General features: G+C 51.9%; 1 protein-coding gene across 1 annotated transcript; it reads right to left on the bottom strand.

The window, feature by feature from the left end:
• Positions 1–275: 275 nt before the first annotated feature.
• Positions 276–23,630, bottom strand: MAL (mal, T cell differentiation protein). Its single transcript, XM_041755263.1, has 4 exons — positions 23,441–23,630; positions 6,501–6,668; positions 5,180–5,305; positions 276–848 (listed from the first exon to the last, which is right to left on the bottom strand). Exons 1-4 carry the CDS (start codon positions 23,531–23,533, stop codon positions 774–776), a joined length of 462 nt encoding a protein of 153 aa, XP_041611197.1. The 5' UTR covers positions 23,534–23,630; the 3' UTR covers positions 276–773.
• Between the last annotated feature and the right edge of the window lie 1,390 nt (positions 23,631–25,020).

Genomic DNA, 25,020 nt, shown 5'->3' with positions numbered 1-25,020 from the left:
TAGACAGGAGTTCCCCAGGCTGGTACTTGGCGAGTCTCCAGAAAGGGTGAAGCTGTCTGCTGCACCTGGTAGCTGGAGAGGGTGGGATACCCAGTGACGGGCTCTCCGGCAGTGCGGTGGCCAAGCATACACAGCTGTCATCTGAACTGCCATTTGATGGCTGCCTCTAGAGATTCAGTATAAGCCAAAGGATTCCTCAGAAAGTAGGCTGAAATGATGGAGTCCCTGAAACTAGGAAATTAAAAACAAAACCCCCAGAACACCCCACAAAAGTATTGAGCATAAAGGCATTTTATAAAGTATTTCAAAGGTTTATCATCTTCCACTGTGGACATCTGCAGATACTTGTTGGGTGAGCTTTACTCCCCAGGACAGGGAGACTATCCATGAAGACTTGGAAACGTGCCCCAGGATGGGTACTCAAAAAAGCTTGTGGGAAGTCCAACAGACAGTTCTCAAGATCCGGTCCAGGGGTCACCAGAGGATCTTTGTTTCGTGGGCACAGTCCCTATTTCCCAGCCCCACAGCCCCCTTCCACAAATAGGAAACAGCTCTAGAAAGACAGCTCAGTGGTTGGAGGTTAAACATACAGGCCCCCAGCCCTGACATGAAGGTATATGGGAGAGTAAACATAACACCCACAAGAAACAGAGCATTACTTTTTTGTTTTCTTTTTTCCACCATCGAGAGTATTTGTGCATTCTAAAATGTTATGCTGGAAGGCAGGCTGATCAGTTAACACCGTCTGGGTTTTCAGCAAAAGTTCTGCTGCTTTATGAAGACTTCCATCTGATTAAAGAAAACACTGCATGGACCACGTACAGCAGAGTGGCCACATATGAAAACACCTGAAACCGAGATAAACAACAATTAATGGGGGTGCATTGCGGGGGCAATGCGGGGGCTGTCCACACTCCCATGGTGCTTGGGGATGATGGCCTGAAAGGGTATGGGCTGCCGCTGCTTCTCGTCATTCCCATAGACATTTGTTCTGTGGTCCCATAATGCTTTCAGCACAGAGCTCTGGGTGACCTACTGATCCATAGGACGTGGTGGGCAAGGTCAACTACCTGCCATCACATGTCATCGTGCTGATGCGACCCAACTAGAAATGGAGACCCCCAGAGACCCTTCAAATAATACTGCTCTTAATGGAAATTTTCCTTCCCCCACACCACTAAGGCTAGAGTGTACCAGCTGTGATTCCACTGGCCTTGGCTAAGGGAATATGAACACGTGGGTTTGCTGGCTCTGGTTAAGGTCTTGATGCTGTCTGGTCATCCTCAGATCCCTACCAGAATTTTATTCCAGGAATCTTAATTTCATAAGCATGGGCAAGGGTGTGCCAGGCTCACAGGAAGTGAGGGACTGGAACAGGGAGGAGGGATGGGAGCTTTTGCAAAAAGGAGGGGGCTTACTGAGAAAACTGTTGGAAAGATCCGGTTGGCGTTTTGATGCTGGGAACAAAGGCCCTGGAAATGGGGCAAATGGTCACTTTGTCCCTGTCAAGTCCCTGACTTTTTCTGTTCATGTGGGCACCATCTATTCCTACCACCCTGCTCTGCGTGGCTGGCCTCCCTGAAGGCTTTCCTGTCCCCACGTCAAATATCTGCACCTGGATTTGTGACCTTGGGTGCGAGGTCAAGAGTTTCCAACCCAGGCACAACATTAGGGCAGCTACGGTTCCATGACTCTTGAAAATGCCCATAAACACTAGCGGTCATCGTGCCTGCTCTCTCCCTGCCTCCACACATGGGCGAACCCTTCACCCTTATTGGCCAGAGGCGATGAGTAAGCCGAGTTATTTAATAACAAATGTAAGAGAACTCATCTGGGAACCCCTGAACACTGTCTAAAAGGCACAGTTGTATGTGAATGAGTGGCCCACCCCAAAAGAACACCTCTCCCTGTCAGAAGGGAGCAGTTTAGTGTCTGGGGAATTCCAGACCCAATGAGAACCCTTGGCAAGAGCACCTCAGATGTCGCCGGCAGTAACAGGAAACACTTATTTTCCGAGTGAGGTCAAGCAATGGCACACTGGGACACTAAGAGCCTGGGACATGAATGCATAGCCTTGGGTCTTCAGAATCCCCTCTCCATAATGATGGCTGCCATTCGTGTTACTCCAGATTTCTGTAGAAATTTCCAGCTGCCCTCAGTAATTCCCACCAATCCCAGGGATCCCTCTGGCACACACTGTCTGCTGCCAGCAAAGAATAGAGGGAAAAGTTAGCTTTTGAGGCAGCTCCAACTAAGTAACACAGAGACGGGGAGAGGCAGGCCAGATGCTTCCAAAGGCCAGGAATGTGAGGGAGAAGGTCTTGAGGTTCCTCTCATTTCCTGGCTGGCTACCCTCAGGACAGGAGAAAGGCATGATGTGGTTGGACAGGGTTTGCCCTGTGCACCAGAACAACTGATATTTTGCATAGAAAGGCGTGACTACATTGAACCGGGCTCAGATATCACCTTTGGCCCACTGCCTCGGCCTGCTGGCCGCATTTTTTTTTTTTTTAAGATTTTATTTATTTTTTTCATGAGACAGAGAGAGAGAGAGGCAGAGACATAGGCAGAGGGAGAAGCAGGCCCCCCCTGGGGAGCCCGATGTGGGACTCGATTCCAGGATCCTAAGATCCCAACCTGAGCCAAAGGCAGATACTCAACCAGTGAGCCACCCAGGTGCCCAACATTTTGATTCTTGATTCTGGCACTCCCGACTTTGCCGGGGCATGCCCATGTGTTGTCTAATTCAACTAACAAAAATGGAGGGACATGAAGAATTGCGGAGTGGATAAATAGATGTTGGTGTAGTCACAGGTGGAATGCTATACAGCAACAAGAATAAACACTGTACATCTCCACCCCAAAATGCGGATGAGCCTCACAAACCTAAGGTTGAGAGAAAGAAGCCAGACATAAAAGAATGCACACTGTATGACTCCATTTACATGAAGTTCAAAAGCAGGCAAAATTGAACTAGGTAGCTAGAAATCAGGAAGGTGGTTCCTTCATTTGGGTGCACAGTGATAGCGGCAGGACAAGCGGATCCTGGGAGCCATTTATTATGTTCTAGTTCTCAATTTGGATGCTTGTTACACAGAGGGGTTACTTTATGGAAATTCACCCATCTGTACATTTGCAACTTGCTCACTTCTTTGGATGTATGTTGCATTTCGGTAGGAAGAAAAAGAAAAGTTGGAACATAGTAGATCACAGTGGTTCTCAACTAGAGATCTGTCCCATGGGCAGAGGCATTCACCCTATCTGGGTCATTGTGCTAGCCACACTCCAGGTGCATTTCACTACCGTCGTTACCTGCAGTCATTTCATGGAAATTGTTGTCAAATGCCTTGCTGCTTCTGTCTGTTGGGAGAGAAGGCTTCTGGGTTGGGATGGGGCGGGGGGGGGGGGGGGTATGAGGCCCTCTACAAGAATTATTTGAAGAATGACAAAGGAAACACCTCACCAGTCTCCCAAGGGAAGAAGGAACAACCAAGGTGCTGCCTGGTTGTGTTACTACTTAGAAACCAACCAGCTTGGAAGATAAGCCAAAGTGGGAGACACTCTCACACTGTGGGATATTTGAGGGGGTGCCAGGGACCAGGAAGTGGCCATGTTTATGGAACTGGAGAGTAGGCAGGGAACTTAGGAGGAATATGTGGCTTCCTTGGGGCAGAGAATGGGTCCATAGGGACCCAGGCCAGGCTTTCAAGAACTTTCCTTCAGACCCCTCCCTTTGGGAGCAAGAAGAGCACCACCTGCCAAACCCTTCCATAGAGCCCAACAATGCCCCTCCCCATGGTTTTCCGCTCAGCCTCTGCTCTGCTCTTACCAAAAAGTAGGGACGGTACAGTTCAGGCATCTGGAGCTGGGATCTTGTGATTGATCACCACATTTGACCTCAGCATTTGTATAACTCACAGGTCGACCCCCAGAAATCTGAGGAGTGCTACTTCCTGAAGCTTTTTCATATTTTTGAAGCAATACCCAGGGTTAGAAATACATCTGATATTGTGAGTTCGAATACTTGTGGGAGCCCACATGTGCAGAGCTCTGGAGAAAGGTTTTGTGAATCAAAGCACCCTCCTACTCTCTGTCATCATTCTCATTCATTCCCTTAAGAAGAAAATGGGGTTATGACCTCAAAGCCCACTGGTGGGTCTGACCCTGCAGTTGGAGAAGGCTTCTTTCAGAGTGGAGAGGCCCTCCTGACCTGTGTACTCTGGCCACACACTGCGGGCACCCCCATTTGCTCGGCTGATGGAGTGAATGAACCCATCACTGATGGGTCCCTGATGGAGGCTCAGGAACCCCCTCCCCAGGCCCCACACTGCTCACTGTGAGGGCCTAGAGAAGAGTGTTTAGCATCTCTACAGTCCCGAGGGAGTCAGACCAGAACTATAGGCCCATTTCACAGATGAGCAAGCTAAGATACCTGCTCAAGGCACCTCCTCCTGCAGTGGGTTCTCAGAGTTGTCAGGCAGGAGGCATCATCAAGAAGACCACAAGGTCTTATTACAGCAGCAAACGTCCACAGTGGAGGGCTCTGGACATGCTGGGCCCAGAAAGGCTTCTCCACAGCCCCAGCCCCGAAGCCAGGGCTTGGCAAGACACCAGCCACTTGATTTTACATCCCTGGGCTCAAGGCTTCCCCCAGCCTGTGTGCTTTGAGGGAAGATCACTCAGAGAGAGCCAGAAGACCCAAGTGGCCAGCCTCACCACTTCAAACAGATGCTAAGAGTAAGGGTGACAGAGCTGTCCTGGACACTGGGAATTCCTGGCCATCTTGGAGCAAATTATCCATATTCTTGGTGTCCTAGTTCTGCATCTGGGAAATGGGTATAATAAGAGCACCTACATGCTAGTGGTACTGGGGAGAGTTAAATAAGATCCTTCACGGAGCACTCAGATACTCTGTGGCACTCATGGTCATTTCCCTTTTGCAAAGCCCACCCAGGTACAGAGCCCTGGGCCAGCCTAGGCCTGCACAGCGCAGCACTGACCAGAGGGCTAAAGGAGGCTCAGGCACGTCACGCGTCATCTCCCTTCTCCAGGGCTTCGTTTCCTCAGAAGTCAGTGAAGTAAAAAGAAAGGGGAGGGCCCAAGCAGCCTTCTGCTTACCCTCTATGGGGGGGAGGGTGCGGGGGAGCTGGGACCAGGGGCAAATCGACTGGGCACTCACCACTGCAGAGATATTCTCGTGGTACTGTTTGTAGGTGTAGCCCTCCTGCATCCCAATGGTGGCCAAAGCTTCCAGCACAGAGGCGCTGAGGTAAAACAGGGCAGCGATACAGTGGTAGGCTGCGTCCTGCAGGGTCAGAAAGCACTGTCAGAGAGGTGGGCAGCTGCGGTCTTAACCAGGCCTGTCTCCTCGACATGTTCCCTCCTGGCGTAGCTCAGATCCTGCCCTCATCTTCTGCTGCTTCCTTTGGGAAAGAAGGGCTTTCCTGCCCCGACCCCTGCCCCATCCACCCATCATCAGCCCCCAGCCCCCGCCTCACAGAGGCTGTGTAACCAGCACTGCCCAGCTGGTTCTATTTCACTGGAATGGGGGCCATAGTCAGGACTTCAGGGGAGAAGGCACACAGCTTTCCCTTGAGATGGAATCAAGGAAGAGGTGGGGGTCAGGAGGGGCAGCCTGGGATCTCACAGGTAGAAATTGGCTCTGGCCCTGAGAAGCATCACGGGTGGCCTCAGGGACGAGGGCAGGGTGAGAGAGGCCCAGGTCATTTCTACTGTCACTTTTGTCTTATTATTGTTTCATTTTGGGGGGCTAGGGGAGCTCCAGATAAGTTTAATAGCAAAGAGGAACCAGAATGCAGTTTGAGTAGCTGTCATTTGGAGGTTATTTTGCAAGTCTAAGTAGAAGGCCTTCTGAGGGTAGAGGCCTGGCCAAATGGTCCTGCCCCCCTTCCACTGTAGGTAAAAGGCAGGTATTCCATGTATAAGTTTTATCCCCCTCAAGGGCCTTCAAGGCAGAACTTATGCAGAATTAATACCATGGGCCATCCCACTCCCCCCCTCCAAGTCCTTCTCCAGGGACCCTGCTTTAGAAGGCCACCACTGGGCACTGGTCAGTAAGCCTGGCTTCACACTGGGCAGCCAAGGGCAGCCTCCAGGTCCCTGCCCCCTCCTAAGATGGAATCCAGCTCTCTGGGATGTTAGAGGAGATGCCAGCAGGCACCTGGCAGGTGCAGGTGGTATGGGGAGGGGCGGCTGGGCTGCTGGTTATCCATGAAAAAGGCAGTCATGCAGGGGAAAGCAGAGTAGACCCAATGGGAACCAGGCAACCTCTGCCTTCACCTTCTCCTGACCTCCTTGCCATGGGGGGCCCTGGGCTGCTGGGGAGAGCTCAGAGCCGAAGGCCTGGCCAGCTCAGCCTGGGAACGAGGCTAGGAGGCAATCTACAGGACGGCCTCACCCGGCGCTGGAAAAGCCGGCCTGCCAGGAGAGAGGGTCCAATACCCACCCACCCACCTCAAACATTCCGGACTGTGACTCACCAGGATGACCCAGGAAGTCTCCCCGCCATGGGCACCAATTATGTACAGGACAAGCAGGGCTGTGGTGGCCATGAAGCAGAACACAGACACAAACATCACCCAGCCCTGGACCAGGGGGATGGGCACCAGGGACGAGGCAATCAAGATCCACACCAGGCCCCCGAAGATCTGCAGAGGGAAGGAGGGCAGGGGTGAATATCGGGGCAGGAGAGCCCACACACAGGAAGGACCAGATCCAGAATCCTGCTGGGGCATTAGGGGCAGAAAAAAGAAAGGAGGCAGAGAACGGTGGTGGGCATTTTTCCTTACCAATAATGCCTCTTACTGCCCCTTCGAGGCATTGCCAGTCTCAGTCCCATCCCTGCTTGCTTGCCTTTATTCACGTTTTAACTACAATTTTAATTTTTTATTTAACAAAAACGCATATCGCACTTATATGCTGGCGCTAGCACTTTGCAAATATTCTCAGCTATTTCTCACAACAACCCTGTGGACAAGGTACCAACCTGTTTTTCAGATGGGGAAACTGAGGCACGTGTACGTTAAGTCATTTGTCATCCCAGGAAAGGACTTATCTCCTCCGGTATTATCATTATTCTAAGGTTTTATCCTTGATTAAATCCTCCTATTTTGACATTAAATTATCTTTTCTCTTATGAAAGGTTAGTGACCAGTTGATTCTTTGGTCTTTACTTGGCACAGTAAATCAACCACACTATGTCATAAGCATAATTTTTTAAAAAAATATTTGATCCCTTAAATCCCCAAGTCCAGGAAGTGCTCTGACTACCAGGGTCAGGGCTGGAGTGTCCCTGGAATGCCCTCCTCCTCCTCTTCCTCCTCCTCCTTCTCTTCCTCCTCCTCTTTTGTGGCCTAGGACTGGTATGAGAGAAGCACTTCCTTGTTCTCACCCAGAGGACACCCTTGCTGCTGTCCGAAGGCTCAAGAAGCCCATGTTTTTAGAGGAGCGCAGGACAACGTAGGAGTCATAACACCCCCCGAGGCCACCATCTCGGCTCCCTGAGCTGAAGCTGGGCCTGTCTTCTCTTCCACTCTCCCTCTTCATCCCCGGGAAGGCAGCCCAGCCTCCTCTGCCATCCCCCACCCAGGTAAGGGCTGTGCTTGGTAAGGCACAGGTGGACAGGGCTCTGTGGTCAAAGGTCTCCAAGGTCCTTCAGAGCATCTAGGGGCTGAGGACGGGCTGCCCCCCAGCCCTCCGTCCCCTACAGTGTGAGCTCGAGTGGTGTCTTGGCTCCCTCTCTGGTACCTGCTTGGCTCCCTTGCCCACATGCTAGGCAAGAGACCATCATCCTCACAGGTGTCCTCTGACCCTCTCAGCTGAGAAGCGTCAGGAGAGAGTCACTTTTGAGTAGAAAAATCAGAGAAATGAAGAATCTGGAGTTATCAAAGCAAAGCTGAGCCTAATGAATCGGATATGGGCATCTCTGACCAGAACACTTCCTCTACTGTTGAATCTGAGGGTCCCTGAAGGCACTGGCAGGGGCAGTGGGGCACATTTTACAACTTGTAATCATTGGAGCAAACAGTTAACTAAAACTCCTTAGACAATCGTACCATAAGATCTGCGCATGTGTGTGTTTTTCATCCATAGCTACCTCCAAGATCACACAGATTACTTGGCCTTTCTCATAACGGGCCCTGGCAAAGAGACGAAAATGCTGGAGGCTGAGAACTTGGGTGTAGAAATCCCAAGTGCGGCCTGGGGAGGTAGGAGAACCGGGCATGCCTGTCTGGAGGACAGAGGCAAAGGTCTGGGATCCTCCTCTCCAGGGCGTCCTTTGCCTGGACACCAGGTGACCATCCAAGGAGGAGCAATCTCAGTTAGGTTCCCTGTTCATATGCTCTCAGGGAGCCCTGCCCTTGTTTCTCCTTGGCAGCAGCCAGCACAAAATAGGTGCTCTGGGTTAGTTACAAGATGGCCATGTGACCATGTGATGGTGGGGGTGAGGTCCCCCTTGTTCACAGCTAACTCCTGGGTGTGGGACATCTGTCCAGCTGTGCATCAGTGTCTGAGTTAGTTGGCCAGCCTTCAGGGTCCTGTCGGATGGGTATGGGTAAACTGTAATGATTTATGCATTGCCTGCCATGAGTCTGGAGCATGCAGCCTAGCTAGATGTGGTCCCAGTTTTGACGCTGAGCTTCTGGCACCCAGGCAGAGGGAAGTTCTGGGTGCCAAGTTCATCCAGTCACTTGACCTGCTTCAGGTGTGGACTTTTACCTATATGATGAAGACTGTGTTCCAGGTCCCTGGAAAATTCATTCTCTCTTTCTCTCTCAGATTCCTGGAGCCTGTGGTAAGAATATCTGTTCACAGGAGCAAAGCCCACCCTGGGCTCAATCCCGGTCCCTGCCCCCTGGCAGACCTCAGGACCCTATCCTGCCTTTGGGTGTCCGACCTTGTGAAGATCCTTTTAACAATTATGCTTTTTATTTCTTTGCACAGTTTATCTATGGCAGCAAGTTACATAGTAAGATGGTGGGAAGCAATTCTCTCTCTATCTTACACAACTTTAATGAGATATAATTCACTTACAAATTGCCTATGTAAAGTGTAAAATTCAATGGTTTGGGGATATTTATAGGTTTGTGCAAGCATTGGCTCCAGCCCAACTTTGGGACATTTTCATCACCTCGAAAGAAACTCTGTACCCTTTAGCTATCACTTGCCTCCCTCCCTCCCATCCCTAAGGGGCCACTAATCAGTCTACTTCCTGTCTCTATAGTTCCTATTCTGAACTTTCACCTGAGTTGAATCATATAATAAAAGATGGGCTTTTATGACTGGCTACTTTCCTTTAGTATAATGTCTTTCAAGGAGAGGAAGTCTCTCTCAGGGGGACTTTTACAAAATGTCTCTCCCATCACAGCACACCCCACGGGCCCATTCTGACCCCTGCCATGTGAGGGACATGAGGTGAACGTGTCTCATTCTGGAGCCTCCAAGCTGGAAACAGGGGAGGAGCCACTGGTTCCCAGGGACGTTGGTGAAGGAAGCACACTCCAGGCCCAGTCTGGCTCTGGAATGTATTTTAAGTCACACATCGTATGAAGGTCATGCCCTCGACATAGATGAAATGATTAAAACTGGGGGGCCTGTCCTCGACCACCACGGCCCTGGCCCCTGGGTCTGCAGGGGAGCAATGTGGGGCTGTAGGAAGGAGCCCCAGGGGCCCGCCTGGGCGGGGTGCTGAGGTGGGAGCAGACCATCCCTGAGGCCGGGAGGCTGAGCCCAGGCATCTCCTCCCAGCTAGATGCCTGTGAGCCAGGCGCAGGCACCACTGCAGTGAGACGTCCGTGCAGATGCACGTCGGCACCTGTCGGCCGTCCCAGCAGCCTCCTCCCGGGGAAGGGGCAGCGGCCGGCTCCCGCGGCCCCCGCACACGCAGCGTCCACCACCAGCGGTGCTCGGTGCTCGGGAGCCCGGCCAGGGGCTCTCTGCCCACCCGAGCCGCCGCAGGAGGCCGCGGCATGAGTCAGCCTCTCGGCCTCGGCTTCCTTGTGTACGAGTGGCAGTTCACAGCCGGGTCTCCCCAGGGCAGGCTGGCGCACGCTGGCTGGCACTATGGATGTGAGTGTGCAGCTTCTGGCGCTGTGCCCAGCACCACCCCACAACCGGGGTAAGATGCTGCTCGCCCACGAGGCCAGCTGCCCTCACAGACAGATGCAGAGGCAGCCGATTTACAAGGCAGGATGATAACCAGCCTGGGGTGGCACAGCGGCCTGGACTGGTGCGGGCCTCCAATCAAGTCTCAGAGGGAGAGTCGGACTAACTGGGTAACTGGGCCTAAAGGTCAAGAAGTGGCTTTGCAGGGGGAAGAAGGAGTATATAATATAATAATATAACATAACACAAGAGGCAAGTCCACAGGATGCTGAAGCGGCAGTGAGGGCCTCAGAAGGCCCGGCTGCTGGGCCTAGGGGAGGCAGTGAGGGGCAGGGGTGGCTGAAGGTGGGGCTCAGGGGGTGGAGCCTCGAGGCAGAGCAGATCCCTAGGCCATGTGATGGCCTTCAAGACTCCTTCAAGACTCCGCTCAGTGGAGATCTGGGGCTCAGTGTGAACCATGGGACAAAGCCAGTGCCTGCCCCACTCCACCTACTAAGTGTGCAGAGAGCAAACAGAGAGAGCAAGCAGAGCGCCCACACCCGGGGAGATAAGGCTTCCCGGGCAGGTAGCCGTCCACCCCATCCTGGCCTCAGGACCCCACTGGCCAAATATTTGTCAAGAGAAGGGGGTAGGTGAGGGTTCAAGCATTCCTTTTGTAAAGAAACCTCCAAGCGGCTCCCAGCTCCCAGAGGCAGCAAATGCTCACAGGCAATCATTTTGAAACATTAGTCATCCAAGTGGAGGCATGACTCCAGTTTCCGCTCATCTCTGTCAAGGGGCCGGACTTCCCACCACCCCCTGCCTACACCCAGGTCATCCCCTGTACTCCCAGACAGAGATGGTGCAGCTGGCTATGGTAGCTGTAGAAAATGACCTCTAAGTTGGTGGCCTTAGGATCTTCTGCACTGAGCTCTCTCTGTGGGGTCCAGAACCCCAAGCTGGAAAATGGTGGCAGATCTGGATTAACACTGTGGTCTGCAGCCCTCACTCAGTGCTAGAATTGCCTGGGACACCTTGAAAAAAACATCAATGCCCAGGGTCTGACTCTAGTGGAGAGAAGGAAAGTTCTAGCATATGCAACAGACATCCCAGGCTGTTTGCCAAAAGCCTTAGAACATCCTTCCATAACACGAGCCCTGGGGTTATGTTCTGGTGATTCCTGTCAAACAGAAGAAGAACTGGCTCCTGTCTCCGACACCCTGCTCGACTGTCTGGTGATTCCAGCCGAGGCACCTCTCCAGGTCCTGACTGGGCTTCAGTGCAAAGCTCCCTTTCCTCTTCTTTCCTCAAGATTTCAGTCCCTGTCTTGCCTTGTCCTTGGCTGTCCTCCAGATCCAGGGATATAGCCTCAGTGTCTGTGAGTAGAAATGAGCTGGTGATCTGAGGCCCCGACCCCTGGTATTTCAGGATTGGAAACCACCCATCTTTAATTCAGTCTGGTTTGGGATGCTGAGCAGAGTTGAGATTCCCTAAGAACCAGGGGTAATATACAAAATCAAACTAAAAAAAATTCCGAAGACCTTAAAGAGTTTATATTTGTGCCTGTGCAATCAAATGATTTTTGAAAAAAAAAAAAAAAAGAAAGAAAGAAAAATTACCTCAGGAAATAGTCTCTGTGGGAGCTCTCGTATAAACTTAGAAAAGGATCCCCACTTTTCTTTCCAAATTAATCCATAGGAGGCAGGCTACCAAGTTTCTTTTTTTTTTTTTTTTTTTGCTACCAAGTTTCGATCTCAGCTCTGCCACTTACTAGCTGGGTGGCCAGTTGTTCCTGGGCAGGTTTCTTAACCTCTCTGTTCCCTGTTTGAAAAACAGTGATAACAACAGAGCCCACCCACCCCACGGGGTTGGGGTGAAATGAGGTTATGTCTGCAGAGTGCCTGGCACATGGTGAGCACCTGAGCGCTTGCTGTCTCAGCTGCCATATAATGAGGCAAAGCCTCATCTGTAACCATGTGAAGATTCCCATAGGTCTAGGATCTCAACATGCACAATTATCCACTCCAAACCGTACTGGGATCTTGAATTTAAAAATAGCTTCAGAAACATCAAAAAGAGAAAAACTGATGATCTCCCCAAAATCAAAAGCTGAGAAAAATGTTTCTGCCTCTGTGGAAGGAAACACAAAGGACATTAAAATGGGAGAGAGTTTTCCTTCAAACAATGAGCTTTGGTTACAAAAGGGGGAAAAGGAATCCTCCAGCACATTCTTGAGATTTGTATGGTGTTTCCACTGCTTGTGCAAGGCTGAAAAGAGCTCTGCGTCCACAATCACCCAGTGTTTTTGCGGCACGGCTGGGATAACTGAGGTCAATGCGGGAGAATTGCTCAAATTTTCTGGATGTTTTTCTGGGGCTCCATTTTACTTTGTCAGGGTCTTCACAAGAAGACACTTTTTTCCAATCCCAAGTCAAGGTGTGAACTTAAAGAGGACTTCTTATGCAGGGTTTTACACACACACACACTTGGTAGCGTGGCGCCTTGGAGTCCAGCACCAGAATTCCCAATGGCTCTGAGGGCACGGTGTGGGTTTCCTGAAGGCACACGTAAACAGGAGTCTGTAATCTGAACTCTTGAGAAGCAAAGGAAACTGGTCACTGAGTGTAGGCTGTGCACCTACCACTGAGCTATCCTGCCACTTTGGTCAGGGGGCCTCAGATCATCTCCCTAAGAAGGAAAAGGAAAGATAGCCACACCAGATGAGACAAGTCCCAGCTGCTGTGAGCTCTGAGCCCTTTGGTGCTCTCTCGAGGCCACCTGGACCAGTAACCTCAATTTGTGTTGAGAGAAATGTCTATGCTCACTGGATTATTTTAGTGGTCAGGGGTTATTGCAATGCTAGAAAGGGATGTCATGTAAGTGATCTGATCAGTATAATAACTGTGTGCTCTAGGAGAAGCTCAATGAGCTCTAATGGTTGAGTGGCTAAAAAGATTAATCATTCTGTGAGTTAGAGTAGAGAGCATTTGTGTGTGTGTGTGGGTGCGTATGCATGAGTGCATGTGTGCCTGAGTGTGTGTGTATGTGTGTGTGTGTAGGGGCTGGTTATGGATGTGCTATTGCAGAGAAGGGTAGGGTACCACAGTGAAGTCAAGAGGACATAAGCACCAGGTAGGAGGAGGCACAGAGGGAGGAGGGGAAGACCAAGACAAGATTCCCAAACACTGACGCCTTCCCCAAAGACCCTTGGCTCTGAAGAGAAGAGTGTCTTCAGAAAACAGATCTGAGAGGGAGGCTGGGGACTCTTTTCCTGCCTGTGCTGAGGGGGCCGGGGGGTGATGGCAGGAAGCACATGTGTGGGGCTTATGCCAGCTTCTCTGGTTCTTGTGTGAGCCTCACCCCACTGTTGTAGAGGAACTCAGTCCCCAACAAATCAAAGGAGAGGCTTTCCTGGCTCACCCCCTCCCTCATTCATTTGTCCATCCATGCATTTAGCAGACGTCGAGAGCGCTCTTGACCATGGCCAGCACTGAGGCAGGTACATCCCCACAGATAGACCTTAGCCAAAGGCATGCACTAAAACACGGATCCATCTCTCCCTTCCAGTCTTGCTGCCAGGCTCCACTGGAGCAGCTCTGGGTCCACCAAGCACAGAGTCAGGTCCTGGTAAACATGTCAGGACCCCAGTGAGGGTAACCAGCTAAACATCTCTGCCCAGGACAGGGACAGAGCCCAGCAATTTACACAGACCCCATAGGGAGGTGTCTGGGGGGGAGGAGTCAGAAGATTCTCCCTGTGTGGACCCCCACTGCCTCTGTCAGCTGACAAGGCAGCTCACTGGGAGTCTGACTGCTGAGGCTACACCAGGAGTGGTGTTGAGGCCACCCGACTCAGTTTACCTATGCAAGTTGCTCCAGCCCCCCCACCGACCCTTCATCACCAGGTTCATTCTTCCAGGGGGACCCATTGTGCCATTAGGCCTCTCAAGGTAGGCTTGGATAGTGTCTCTTCATCTAATCTGGAGGTAAGGCCAAGACTCAGGGAGCCTTGAGTCTGTTTGTGGAAAGGGAGCTAGAGACTTGAGATTCAGAGGGTTAGAGGTGAATTCAGGTCTGCAGTGGACATTAATACAGTGGGTGTGGATGGAGAAGAGGCCTCTGTCCAGGCCTGCAATCCCACTTCCCTCCAGCCCTGGGGAAATCTCTTCCACAGTACACGCTATACCTCTGCTCTAGGTACTGGCCACTAGTCACTCCCTCCCCGTGCAGAGGACAGTCACCCATTCCTGAATGAATGAAAAGTTCTTTCTGGTCCACAGAGCTAGGGGCTTTCAGACAAGCATGTCCTCATTTGGATGGAAAAATTTCCTAACCTCACCTATACCCACGGGCTTTACCCAGCAGGATAAACAGAGACAAGAAGGTTCCGTGAAAAATGCCAGTAAGCCACCTGTAAGAGGGGGGCATATCCAGGGAAATGCTAGACCAGATGGGGCTGGCTGCAGTGCAAGAAAAACAAGAGGCACTAATGGGCATCACTAAGTCGGACAGTAATGTGGTGAGCCAACAAACAAAACAGGTGTGTACCCTGTGTAGTGGGAAGGGACTGCCCACACAGGGCTTCTTTCCAGGGTCCTAGTGGTTCTTTCTTGGGAATTGCAGGTGACTGTCAATTTCATCCTCCATCTGGCCCCTTGGAGTCAAAGACACCCTTGTGATTCATAGTAGCCAGGTGGGAGACGAGAAGTAGCCCCTCTCCTACCAACACAGGCTAAGAACAAAGGCTTCAGAGGGCATGATCTGTGCCAGGAACATGGACAGACTTAGGGTCCAGGCAGGAGACACAGCCAAACAAGGGATGGCCATACAGGTGCCAAGTGCCAGGAAAGGGAGTGCTCTCAGGGTGGGCTTCCAGGTGGGGGCACAGGGGAAGTCTGGGCTTAAATGATAGAGAACTTAGTCCCACCATGCCACCTGCACTAAAGGGACACCTCGAATGGAGACCAGTGCAGGGCTATGGGCTGGTTCTAGAAAGAGTCCTAAGACACAAAAGCAAAGTGGAATCCTTCCTGTCAGGCCCCTCTACCCATCCGTGCTTGGCTTATCATAAGCCACAGGGCAGTAAGGAGACTGGGAGGGGTGAGGACACACTTTTGTGCCAGAGGCCACCCTCTTCCTGAATCAATGCTCTTCCAGATGGTGGCCATACACTGATACACTGACACTTGAAGATAAATTATTTTTGTAAGGCTTAATCCCAGGCCCACTGGTAACTGGCTCCTTCCCTTTGGGGTAGAGGCAGCAATTTGCATGACACTGAGAATTCACAAAGCTCTCCCCACCCATCCTGGCACCAAGCTGACAGAGTGGGGCAGGAGAGAGGCTTAAGACATCCCCTGCCCCTGGGGCAGAAGGCAGGCAGGACTGCCACCCCAGCAGGCTGGCCAGGGGCAGCTTGGAGCAGAGGAGGCATGGGGAAGGCCCTACAGAGGGTGGCGTCTATGCAGTACCTGACCACCCAGGAGACAGGTCAGGTGTGCCCTCCGCAGCCCTGCCCACTCCCAAATCTCACTCACCCCCTGCCTGAGAAGGGTGTCTAAGGCTAGAGGTAGTGTGGAATGGGTCTTCTGCACCCCTCCTTCTAGCAGGGATTGGCCAGTTGATCTCAGAGCAGATGTTTGAGTCATTGGTAAATTAATAATAGTGGTACTTAACAGCTGTCGAGCAGTAACTATGTGCATCATGTCGTTTTGAGAGCTTTGTGCATATTACCCCCATTCACTCATTCCTCGCCTCAATCCTCAAGGTGGGTGCTATTATATCACCATTTTATTGATGCAGAAACTGAGGTGCAGTTGTCTGCCCACATCCCCACAGCTGCTGAGCACCCGCTCGGACAGGAGGGCTGTGCAGCCTGGGTCAGATCCTCCTCCGTGCGTGTGGCAGTTACCCCAGGCAACCCACAAGCAGTTCACCATGAAACCTCCCCCATGTCTAGGGTCGCTTTGGAAATGAGAACATGAGAACTGCCACATCGAATGCCACGAGACTAGTCCCTGAGCCTCCCGCCAGCTCCTAGCCAGAGCCACCCTGGGTCTAGAGAGAACTGCAAGGGAGGTGGCTTCCGGAGGCAGGCTTCCCCTCCCCCACCCCTCCACTCGCTCAATAGGCTCTGTTCTTTCAGAGGAAAAGAATAGCAAGGTTTGTGTTTAAGACCAAAAAACAAGCGAAAGATCAGAACACTGAAGGACGTGACTCCCTATTCTGCAGGCACAGGCCTGCAGTACTCATCCCCGGGTCCATCAACAGGACATTTGTCATGAGCTGCCCCCCACCCCTCACCCCTCCTGACAGGTGTAAGGGTGCCAGTCTCACTTTTGGTCCTTCTCTGTTTGCTCGGTTCTAGGACTCTCCTCCCACCCTTAAAGCCTGCGCCCTTGGTTTTCTGAGGGCCATCTTCAAAGTTGGATCCTGGAGTGTTTCGGGGCTACTCCTCCTGCCTCTTCCTGGCCCCTTCCTCCTCTTCCTGGCCCCTTCCCTCCCAGCCTGACTTCATTCTAACAGGAATCCGGGGCTATGGTGTGGAATTTCAGGTCAGCTGAGACTGGCTGTGCCTCTTCCCACTGCCCGTGCATATCAATGTGTGATGGCTGGTGACAAGGCTTTTCTTTTAGTTCCTACATATTTTCTTCAGGCCTTAGGGACTTGTTTTGCCCCAGTGTGGGCAGAACATTAGCTATTAATGAGGTGGGAGTAGCAGAGAGCCTGGAGCTAAGCCTTGCACAAAATCACTAAATCAATGCCAGTTCGTTACCTGGGAAATAATCATGCTGCTGGTGCCCAGCAGGAGCTACCCAGGAGCTAGGCCTTTCCACCAGAATGTAGAAGGCCAGTTGGGGCCCCACAGATGCAGAGAGTAGCAGAACCTGCTCCAGGCCCCCAGGAACAACCTGGAGCCAGTGTAGAGTGAGCCTACACTTGTCCATGTCATTAGTGCTTCTGGAATGAGGGGTGCCACTCACTCACCGTCCTCGTATCCATCAGCACCTGAAGAGAACACCTGCTGGAGTATTTTAGTGTCTGCCCCTGATGGCCTTTGGTCCAAAACACTTTGTCCAGGGACTGATATTTGGGAGTCCTAAAGGAAGCCCCAGGCAGGCTTGTGTGTGTGTGTGTGGGGGGGGGGTGCGGTAGCGGCGGGGGTGGGGGGGCAGGGGGCTGGAGTTGGAAGCCAGGGCTTAACATGAATCTGTTAGCATTCAGCCCCTAGCCCGATCCAGGCGTAGACTGGCTGGCCCCATCCCACCTCAAGGCAGGCCCCAAACCATCCAGTCCCCACCCACAGCCTTTCCCAGAGAATACGCCTAATCCCAGAACAAAGCCAAGACACTCCAAAGGTTGTGCAGAGCTGGCCTAGGCTGGCAGCACTGTGAGCAACCCCCATCAACATCCCCCAGCCCTTCCCGCAGAGGGCGTGGCAGGTGTAGGTGTAAATAGTCAGCCTTTGTCCCTGACCCAACCTGAGTGACCAGAGTGCGAGTGTGAGCTAGCGCTCCTCCTCCCCTGCAGCGACATCTGGGATCCTCCTCTCCTGAAAGCACTCAGACAGAGGATACCTACTCCGGCCCTGGGTATTATCCCATCTGCATCAAGCCAGGGAGGGACCTACGGGAAGCTTAAAAGCAACCTTTTTCGAAGTACCAAGGTTGTGATGACAAATGCATGACCATCTGGGAGTTAAGCCCCATTATCACACTAAACAGTTTCCAGACAACAGCTCAAAGCCACTGATTCCTGATCAAAGCAGTCCTCTGGTTCTTGAAAAACCAGAAAAGTCATTTCTCAACTCCAAGAACAAACCCCTGAGAGACGTCTACTATAGTTCTTCCCCTCCCTTTAGAGAGGAAGAAAGGAGAAAAGCCAGGCAGTGTCCTTATCCCCTTCTAAACAGCTACAGAGAGGGGCCCCCAACACAAGACAAGGACATAGGGCTGGGAGTTAGTGGGCACAGCCAGTGAAGGCCAAGCTCAGCCGCTATCCTACACTGGCCAGCCCCAACTCCCTGGTGACTACAGAAGAGGTCCCTGGCTGGGGCAGCAGGGAAATTTCACCAGAAGCACAGAGGGTGCCTGCCTTGAACCCAGGAGAACCTGTAGGGCATCTGGCTCCCTGCCCCAGCCTCTCACTAAGCACTGTCTCCACTACTCTGTCCCTGGTAAAAACATTGAGGGGGTGGGCTGGTCTACTAATGGCCACTCCAAACTTTTGCTGAATCAATGGCTTATCAAATGCAGATTCTTGGGCCCAGCTTTGACCTAGTAACTCAGATCCTTCAGGGGTTTTTTTTGTTTTTGTTTTTTTTTACAAGCAGATTCAGGGGCTGGGAGCTCCCCAGTGGCTCTGAGCTGCTCCTTCAACTCCTGGGGTGGGGGTGGGAGGACATGGAGAAAAGGCAAGAAGGGAACCAGGCCCTCCCCTGGGCTGCCCTTTCATGATCCTTTCTGCTGTGGGCAAAAATTCATCATGGGTGTTGGGGTGAATGCAAATCCTGGACATGACTTGCTGTCACTGTAAGAAGTGCCACCCTGGAGACCGAGTTACCTGAGGAAGCTGGGCTCCAACCCCTCCTCCGCCTCCCCCCTTCCCGTTCCCCACCACCAACCTCAGTCTCCTCCCAGCTCCGAAAAATTCGGTTTCGGTGAGTACAACTCTCATCTCCTATGAGTCCTCATGCTGTCTTCACAATGTAACCAGAAGGTGGACCACCCACCAGAAAACTGCTATATCATCCTGCCTCTACCCCACCCTTACTGCTCCACGCTGGCTCTGTAGGGCAGCTGTTTACCAGGCAGGTGAAAATCTAGGGCAGGTCTCAGGACTTGTCTGGTCACTCTCAAATAATAAAAGTCCTCAGCTTCTTTGGGTGAAAGAAACAGTCTCCTTTGGGTAACTACTGTATCCAGTTCACTGTGACTATCGAAACTGCAAACCCCCTTCCAGGTGAAGCTCCCCACTTCACATTCACCTCAAAAAGTGCACCCTAGGAGCCTTGGCTCTCACCCTCCTTTTCTGCATTTCCCAAGTCTCTCTTCATCCCCAGCCATTCCAGCCAGTGGCTTTTCCTTTTTCCTCTGTCAGTGGCTGGGGAAGAGGGAGCCAAGTTAATGGTTTCATAACCTGTGTTTTGGCATTTCCTTCACAAGTTCTGAGAGCGCAGGCCAGTCACCTCTCCTGGCACTTTGTGAGAAGAGCTTCCTCTGGCCCTGGCCAGAGCTGAGACAAAGAGCATTCAACGTTGTTAACATTTTGTTCCGTGAATGGTGGTCTGAATGTCATAGAGCTCCTGGCTTAGAAAAGAAGAGGAAGAGGCAACAAGAGACTGTGATCCCCAAAGAAAAAGTCTCACCTTGAGTGGGGACAGGGGAACAGGCCAGAAGCAAAGCCCCCGGGTGAGTTGTTGGAAAACGGGACATTCTGCTGGGAGCCTCTCAATGGGGGGGTGCCCCTGTGACTCCACTGCCTGCAACAGCAGTACGGCCAGTGTGGCTCACACTACCTGGTAGGGCCAGCCTTCTACTTCCTACCACGCCCTACAGCTTTCAGAGGTCTGGGATAGGGGTGCTGGGCCAGAGTGAGGTTGCCATATACTGCCACCCACCCCTCCCCTGAGTCACCACCCTTCCCAGCCCCTTTGGGCAGTTTCCTTGCCTTGAGAGGGGATTGGAGGGGAGCTCCACCCTGTTGGCCTTGGATGCTGGCATCTGTGACTCTCGGGCTACTGGGAAGTCAGGCATGGGGTATGAACTGTGACTAATCAACTCAATGGACCACAGATTTAGAACATACCCAAGCATTTCACACCCATTGGATTAGCAGAAAATTGCAAATTCTGATGCAATCCAGTGTGGCAAGGATGAGGAACAGTGGGGACTTTTCACGCACTGCTGGTGGGAGCTGGAAAGGTCCAGGTTTAGCTCGAAACAGACAATTTGGGGACCTTCTTTATCAAAGAAGGTGAACTAAGGCAGGGTCTTGGAAGGGGCCTGAGCTTAATTATGCTTCATCAGCTGGGTAACTCTGCTTCCAGAGATTGGACATTGGAATCAACCTTTTGAACAGCAATGTGATAACATCTGGGAAAAGGAAGATGTGCCTTTCCTATGAAGCAGGAGGTCAAATCCTCCCTATGTGTTCTGGGAGGAACTTCCCAACATGTAGCTAATGAGGCACATAGAAGAATGTTCTTGGCAATGCCATCTGCACCAGCAGAAAGGAACAAATTTAAAACAGCCAAAATGTCCATCAAGAGAAGAACAGATTAGGGATGCCTAATCTTTTTTTTAAAATAATAATCACCATAATTTCACATGAAATCATACCTCATTGTAGTTTTTATTCCATTTTCCTAATGACTAATGATGCTGAACCTCTTTTCATATGCTTATGAAGCTCCTCTGGAGAAATGCCTATTCAAGTTTGTTGCACATTTTCTAATGGGTTGCGTGTCTTTTTGTTGTTGAGTTGTAATAGTCTGTAATTTAAAAAACCCTTCTCAGAGTCCTTTAATTCACTACTCTTTCCACACATCAAGACACATACAGTTTCCACTCTAAAATCTTACAAACTGTGCAGAGGAATACTTAAAGAACCAGTGTCGGCTTTCTTTTCTGCTCTCCCAAGCACCCCGTGGGTGCATCCCCACTCTGGAGAGGAGGAAAGAGATTCAGAGGCACACACTGAGGCACCCAAGGTCTCTTGGGGAGTTGGGAGGAAGGAAGGGAAGTGGGAGAGCAGGGCTGAGATTAAGGAGAATAAAATCTTTTTTTTTTTTTCTCAAAGACTTATTTATTTATTCTAGAGAGAGGGAGCACAAGTGGGGGGAGAGGCAAAGGGAGAGGGAAAGCAGAATCTCCAGTAGACTCTCTGCTGAGCAGAGAGCCCAGCTGTGGGGCTTGATCTCAGGACCCAGAGATCATGACTTGAGCTGAAAGATGCTCAACCCACTGAGCCACTCAGGTGCCCATAAGGAGAAAAAAAAATCACTTCTAACACAGCTGAGAGGAAAGTGTTCCAAGCAAGAAAGAAGCCTTTACCATCTCAGGCCACAGAACTGCCTCCGGAGGAGTAAATTTCCACTAACTCATGGTTCTGAGATTTCCCACACTCAGCCTTCTTTCACTTTTTGGGTTTCGGAGGTGGTATCCTCTCGTCCCCACCCAGCTGATTGCTCTGTTTGGCTGGGCTGTTCCTACCCTCAGGGGCACTCCTTCCCCTAAACTGTGATACCAAGAGGAGGCAGAGGGCACTGGGAGTCTTGTCCCTTCGGTGAAGCCAGCCTTCCCCACCTTGCCCCCCAGTCCCCCCCCCCCCCCCCCCCGCACCTGCCACTACCTGCTGCCACCTGAGCCCATTCTTGTCAGGGCAAGAGGAAGATGGTACAACAGTCTTCAGCCTGGAGTTCAAGTAACACACTCTTCTGATTCTTGTTTTAATGCTCCTCAAACAGCTACAAAGACATTGTAAGCCACTTATAAGGGCAGTTTAAAAGCCACTAGGAATATCTTTTGTTGCTTAAAAAAATCTCTCTTGCCCCATCACACCTCACCATTAGCCATCATCTGTTTTGGTTATGAAACTCTACCTTTGTAATGCAGTAGCCTCTGAAGAAACCACCCACTACTTATTCCCAAGTCATAGGGTCTATGTGCTCTTTTCAGAAACTCAGCCTTGGGGAAGCACAGGCTAACTGCTGAATGGCAGTACAGATGAGCCATTTGGGAAAAGAATATTCCAGTGGATGCAAGCCCCTCTCTCTGGGCCTGGATGTCCCCATCCATAAATGGTAGGACTGGGCTTAGTGGTGTCCAGGGTGTCTTCTAGATGTCACTTCCTTAGATTCTGGTTAGCTCCAGGATCTGAAGGTATTCTGGATACACCCAGGTTTGGGCTCAATGCAATTCACACTTCAGTGATAGGGCCCCCCCAGGCAACCTCAGCCCCCTTAGCCCTTTCCCCAAAACCCTCCACGGAGAACAGAAGTTGCTTCCTTTGCTGTTCACATCCTTCTGCCTCCAATCAGACAATAAGAAGCCGGGGTCCCATTTTTAGACATTCAAGCTAGGACATAGTCTTTTCCAACCAACTCTCCTGGCAGCCGATTCTACACAGTGGGGGTGCAGGGAAGGAGTCTCTGCGACCACAACGCACCACACCCACAGAGTAAATACACCACGCCCCCTCCCAGGTAAGGGACTGCGCCCCCCGCAGCGGTTAGTTAGGCTGAGGGAGACCTGAAGCGTCCCCACACAGCGACCACCTTACTAAGAGCCGGGAGTGGGAAGTGCTTTCCTAGCCACCAGCAGCCGAGACAGTGCAGCTCCAGCTTCAGGAGCGGGGTTCCTGCCGCCCAAGGTCAGCCGAGGCCCAGGACCGCGCAGGCTGCTCCCTCTCCCTTACCCCCACCCGCCGGCACAGGGCAGAGTGACTATGGCGATCAAACGACGGCTTGTTTTATTATTTCCAGATCAAAGTGGTGGCAAGAACGTTCACTCGCCAGAAACTTTCAAATGCCAGAAAAGAATAATCCAGATTCAGCTCCTTCTACTACATCAACCCAATCTGCAGACCTCAGTTGGCAATGCATACTCAGGTTTCCTTCTTTCTTTCTTCTTTCTTTCTTTCTTTCTTTCTTTCTTTCTTTCTTTCTTTCTTTCTTTCTTCTTTCTCTTTCTTTCTTTCTTTCTTTCTTTCTTTCTTTCTTTCTTTTCCTTCCTTTCTTTCTTATTTTCTTTCTATTCTTTCTTTTTTCTTTCTTTCTATCATCTTTCTTTCTTTCTTTCTTTCTTTCTTTCTTTCTTTCTTTCTTATTTTCTTTCTATTCTTTCTTTTTTCTTTCTTTCTTTCTATCTTTCTTTCTTTCTTCTTTTTCCCTTCCTTCCTTCCTTCAATTTTCTTTCTTTCTCTTCTCTCTCTCTCTCTCTCTTTTTCTTTCTTTCTTTCTCGAAACCCTAACCCTGGGAAAAGCTGGGCACTCCTACAAGGACGTCGCCCTCTCGGAAGGGCATACTCTGCGCGACTCCAGGGAAGCGAGTTGGGAGGGGGGCTCTGAAACCAGCGCAGGGCAGGTGGACCCAGGCCTGCTTCCAACATTCGACCCATGTTGCGAATTTGGGCTTCCCACCTGGGTCCCCGGGACTGTCCACCCATTGCCCTTGTCTCGAGGGGGCCGAACGACGGGGCGTGGGACGGGAGGAGGGAGACCCCGCTGTGGCCCAGCTACCCCGACGCTCCGGGTCTGGAGACCCGTGCAGCCTGCGGCTCCGGCCGCCACCACCCATCCCGCCCCTTCCCTGGGCACGGCCGCGCCAGCCACTCACAAACTCGAAGATGAAGAGCAGGTCCGGGAAGGTGGTGAAGACGGAGAAGCCGCTGGGCAGGCTGCTGCCCCCCGACGCCGCTGCTGGGGCCATGCCGGCGGGCTGGACGCGCGCGGCTCGGCTTCGCGCTGACCGCTCGCTTGCTCGGCGGAGCCCAGTGGCCCCGGCGCCCCAGCGCGCGGGTTAAGAGGAGGGGAGCCCGGGGCCGAGGCGGGAGGAGCCGCGGTCCGCGCCCGCCCCGTCCCCGCCCAAGGCCGAGATGCGCGCAGCCCGGACCCACCCGAAGGCGCTGCCTGGCCCGGCTCCTGCGCGCACCTCCCGCGCCACCTCCCACCCGAGCGGGCCGAGGCCCTCGGCGAGGCGCTTCGCACGCTTGGCACGAGATCGCCGTCCCTTAAGAACGCTATAGCCTTCACTATCGAGGCCCCCCACAGTCCCATCGTGACCCCCGCGGGTTTACATGGCCTCGGCTGCTCTTCAGTTGGGTCTCCTTCATCTTTCCTCTGGGGGCGCTGATGCGTGCGACCTCCGCCTTCAGGCTCAAAGCGGGGCGAGGTCCCAGCTCTGCCCTCGGCTGCAGGCTGGGGGGCTGGGGGCTGGGGGCTGGGGGCTGGGGGGCGGCACCGAGACTGTTCTGGCCACGCGCCCCTTCTCCCCGCGCGTCAGGCCCAGCGCGGTCCTCTCCCCCGTGCACATCTGTGGGGCGGGAAGAGGCTGCCCCCACCGCGGACCCCGCCAGGAGGGCTGCTGCTGTCGGGGCAAGTCTGCCTCGAATTCAAGGGACCGAAAGGGACATTTATGGAGCAGATTTATCTCCTTCTCTCAGAGGGGGTATCCGGGACCTCTGTGGGTAGGATGGCCCCTTCTCTTATCCTCCCATTGCCTGGATGTTGTTTTGGTTTTGTTTGTTTCTTCCTGGACTAAGATTTATTTATTTATTTATTTATTTATTTATTTATTTATTTATTTGCTTTATTTCATTTATTTTTACTTTTTATTTCTTTTTTAAAGATTATTTATTTATTTATTCATGATAGACACACACAAGAGAGAAACAGAGAGAGAGGCAGAGACACAGGCAGAGGGAGAAGCAGGCTCCATGCAGGGAGCCCGATGCAAGACTCCATCCGGGACCCCAGGATCATGCCCTGAGCCAAAGGCAGGCGCTAAACCCCTGAGCCACCCAGGGATCTCCTTTTTGCCTTTATTTTAACACAAGTATCAGACTCTAGTAGTTGCCCGTTTATTTTTAGGTACAATTACAGCACTGCGTGTTCTTCTACAAATCCTAAAGCCTAGGGGCACCTGGGTGGTTCACTCTGTTAAGTGTCTGCCTTCAACTCAGGTCATGATCCGAAAGTCCTGGAATCCAGCACCATGTTGGGTTCCCTGCTCACCTGGCTGGGGTAGGGGTGGGGAATCATCCCTCTTCCTCTCACTCTGCTTCCCCCACCCCCTCATGCTCTGCCTTTCTTTAAAAAACCCCAAACAAACCAAAAACCAAATCCTAAAGCCTACAATCTGCTGGCAGTTCAGGACATGCCTCCAGCTCAGACTCTCCAGTGCTGTTGACTTCACCC

Source organism: Vulpes lagopus, chromosome 5 (genome assembly GCF_018345385.1).
Source record: "Vulpes lagopus strain Blue_001 chromosome 5, ASM1834538v1, whole genome shotgun sequence".
NCBI classification, from domain to species: domain Eukaryota; kingdom Metazoa; phylum Chordata; class Mammalia; order Carnivora; family Canidae; genus Vulpes; species Vulpes lagopus.
This window is presented reverse-complemented; position numbering and strand designations above follow the sequence as displayed.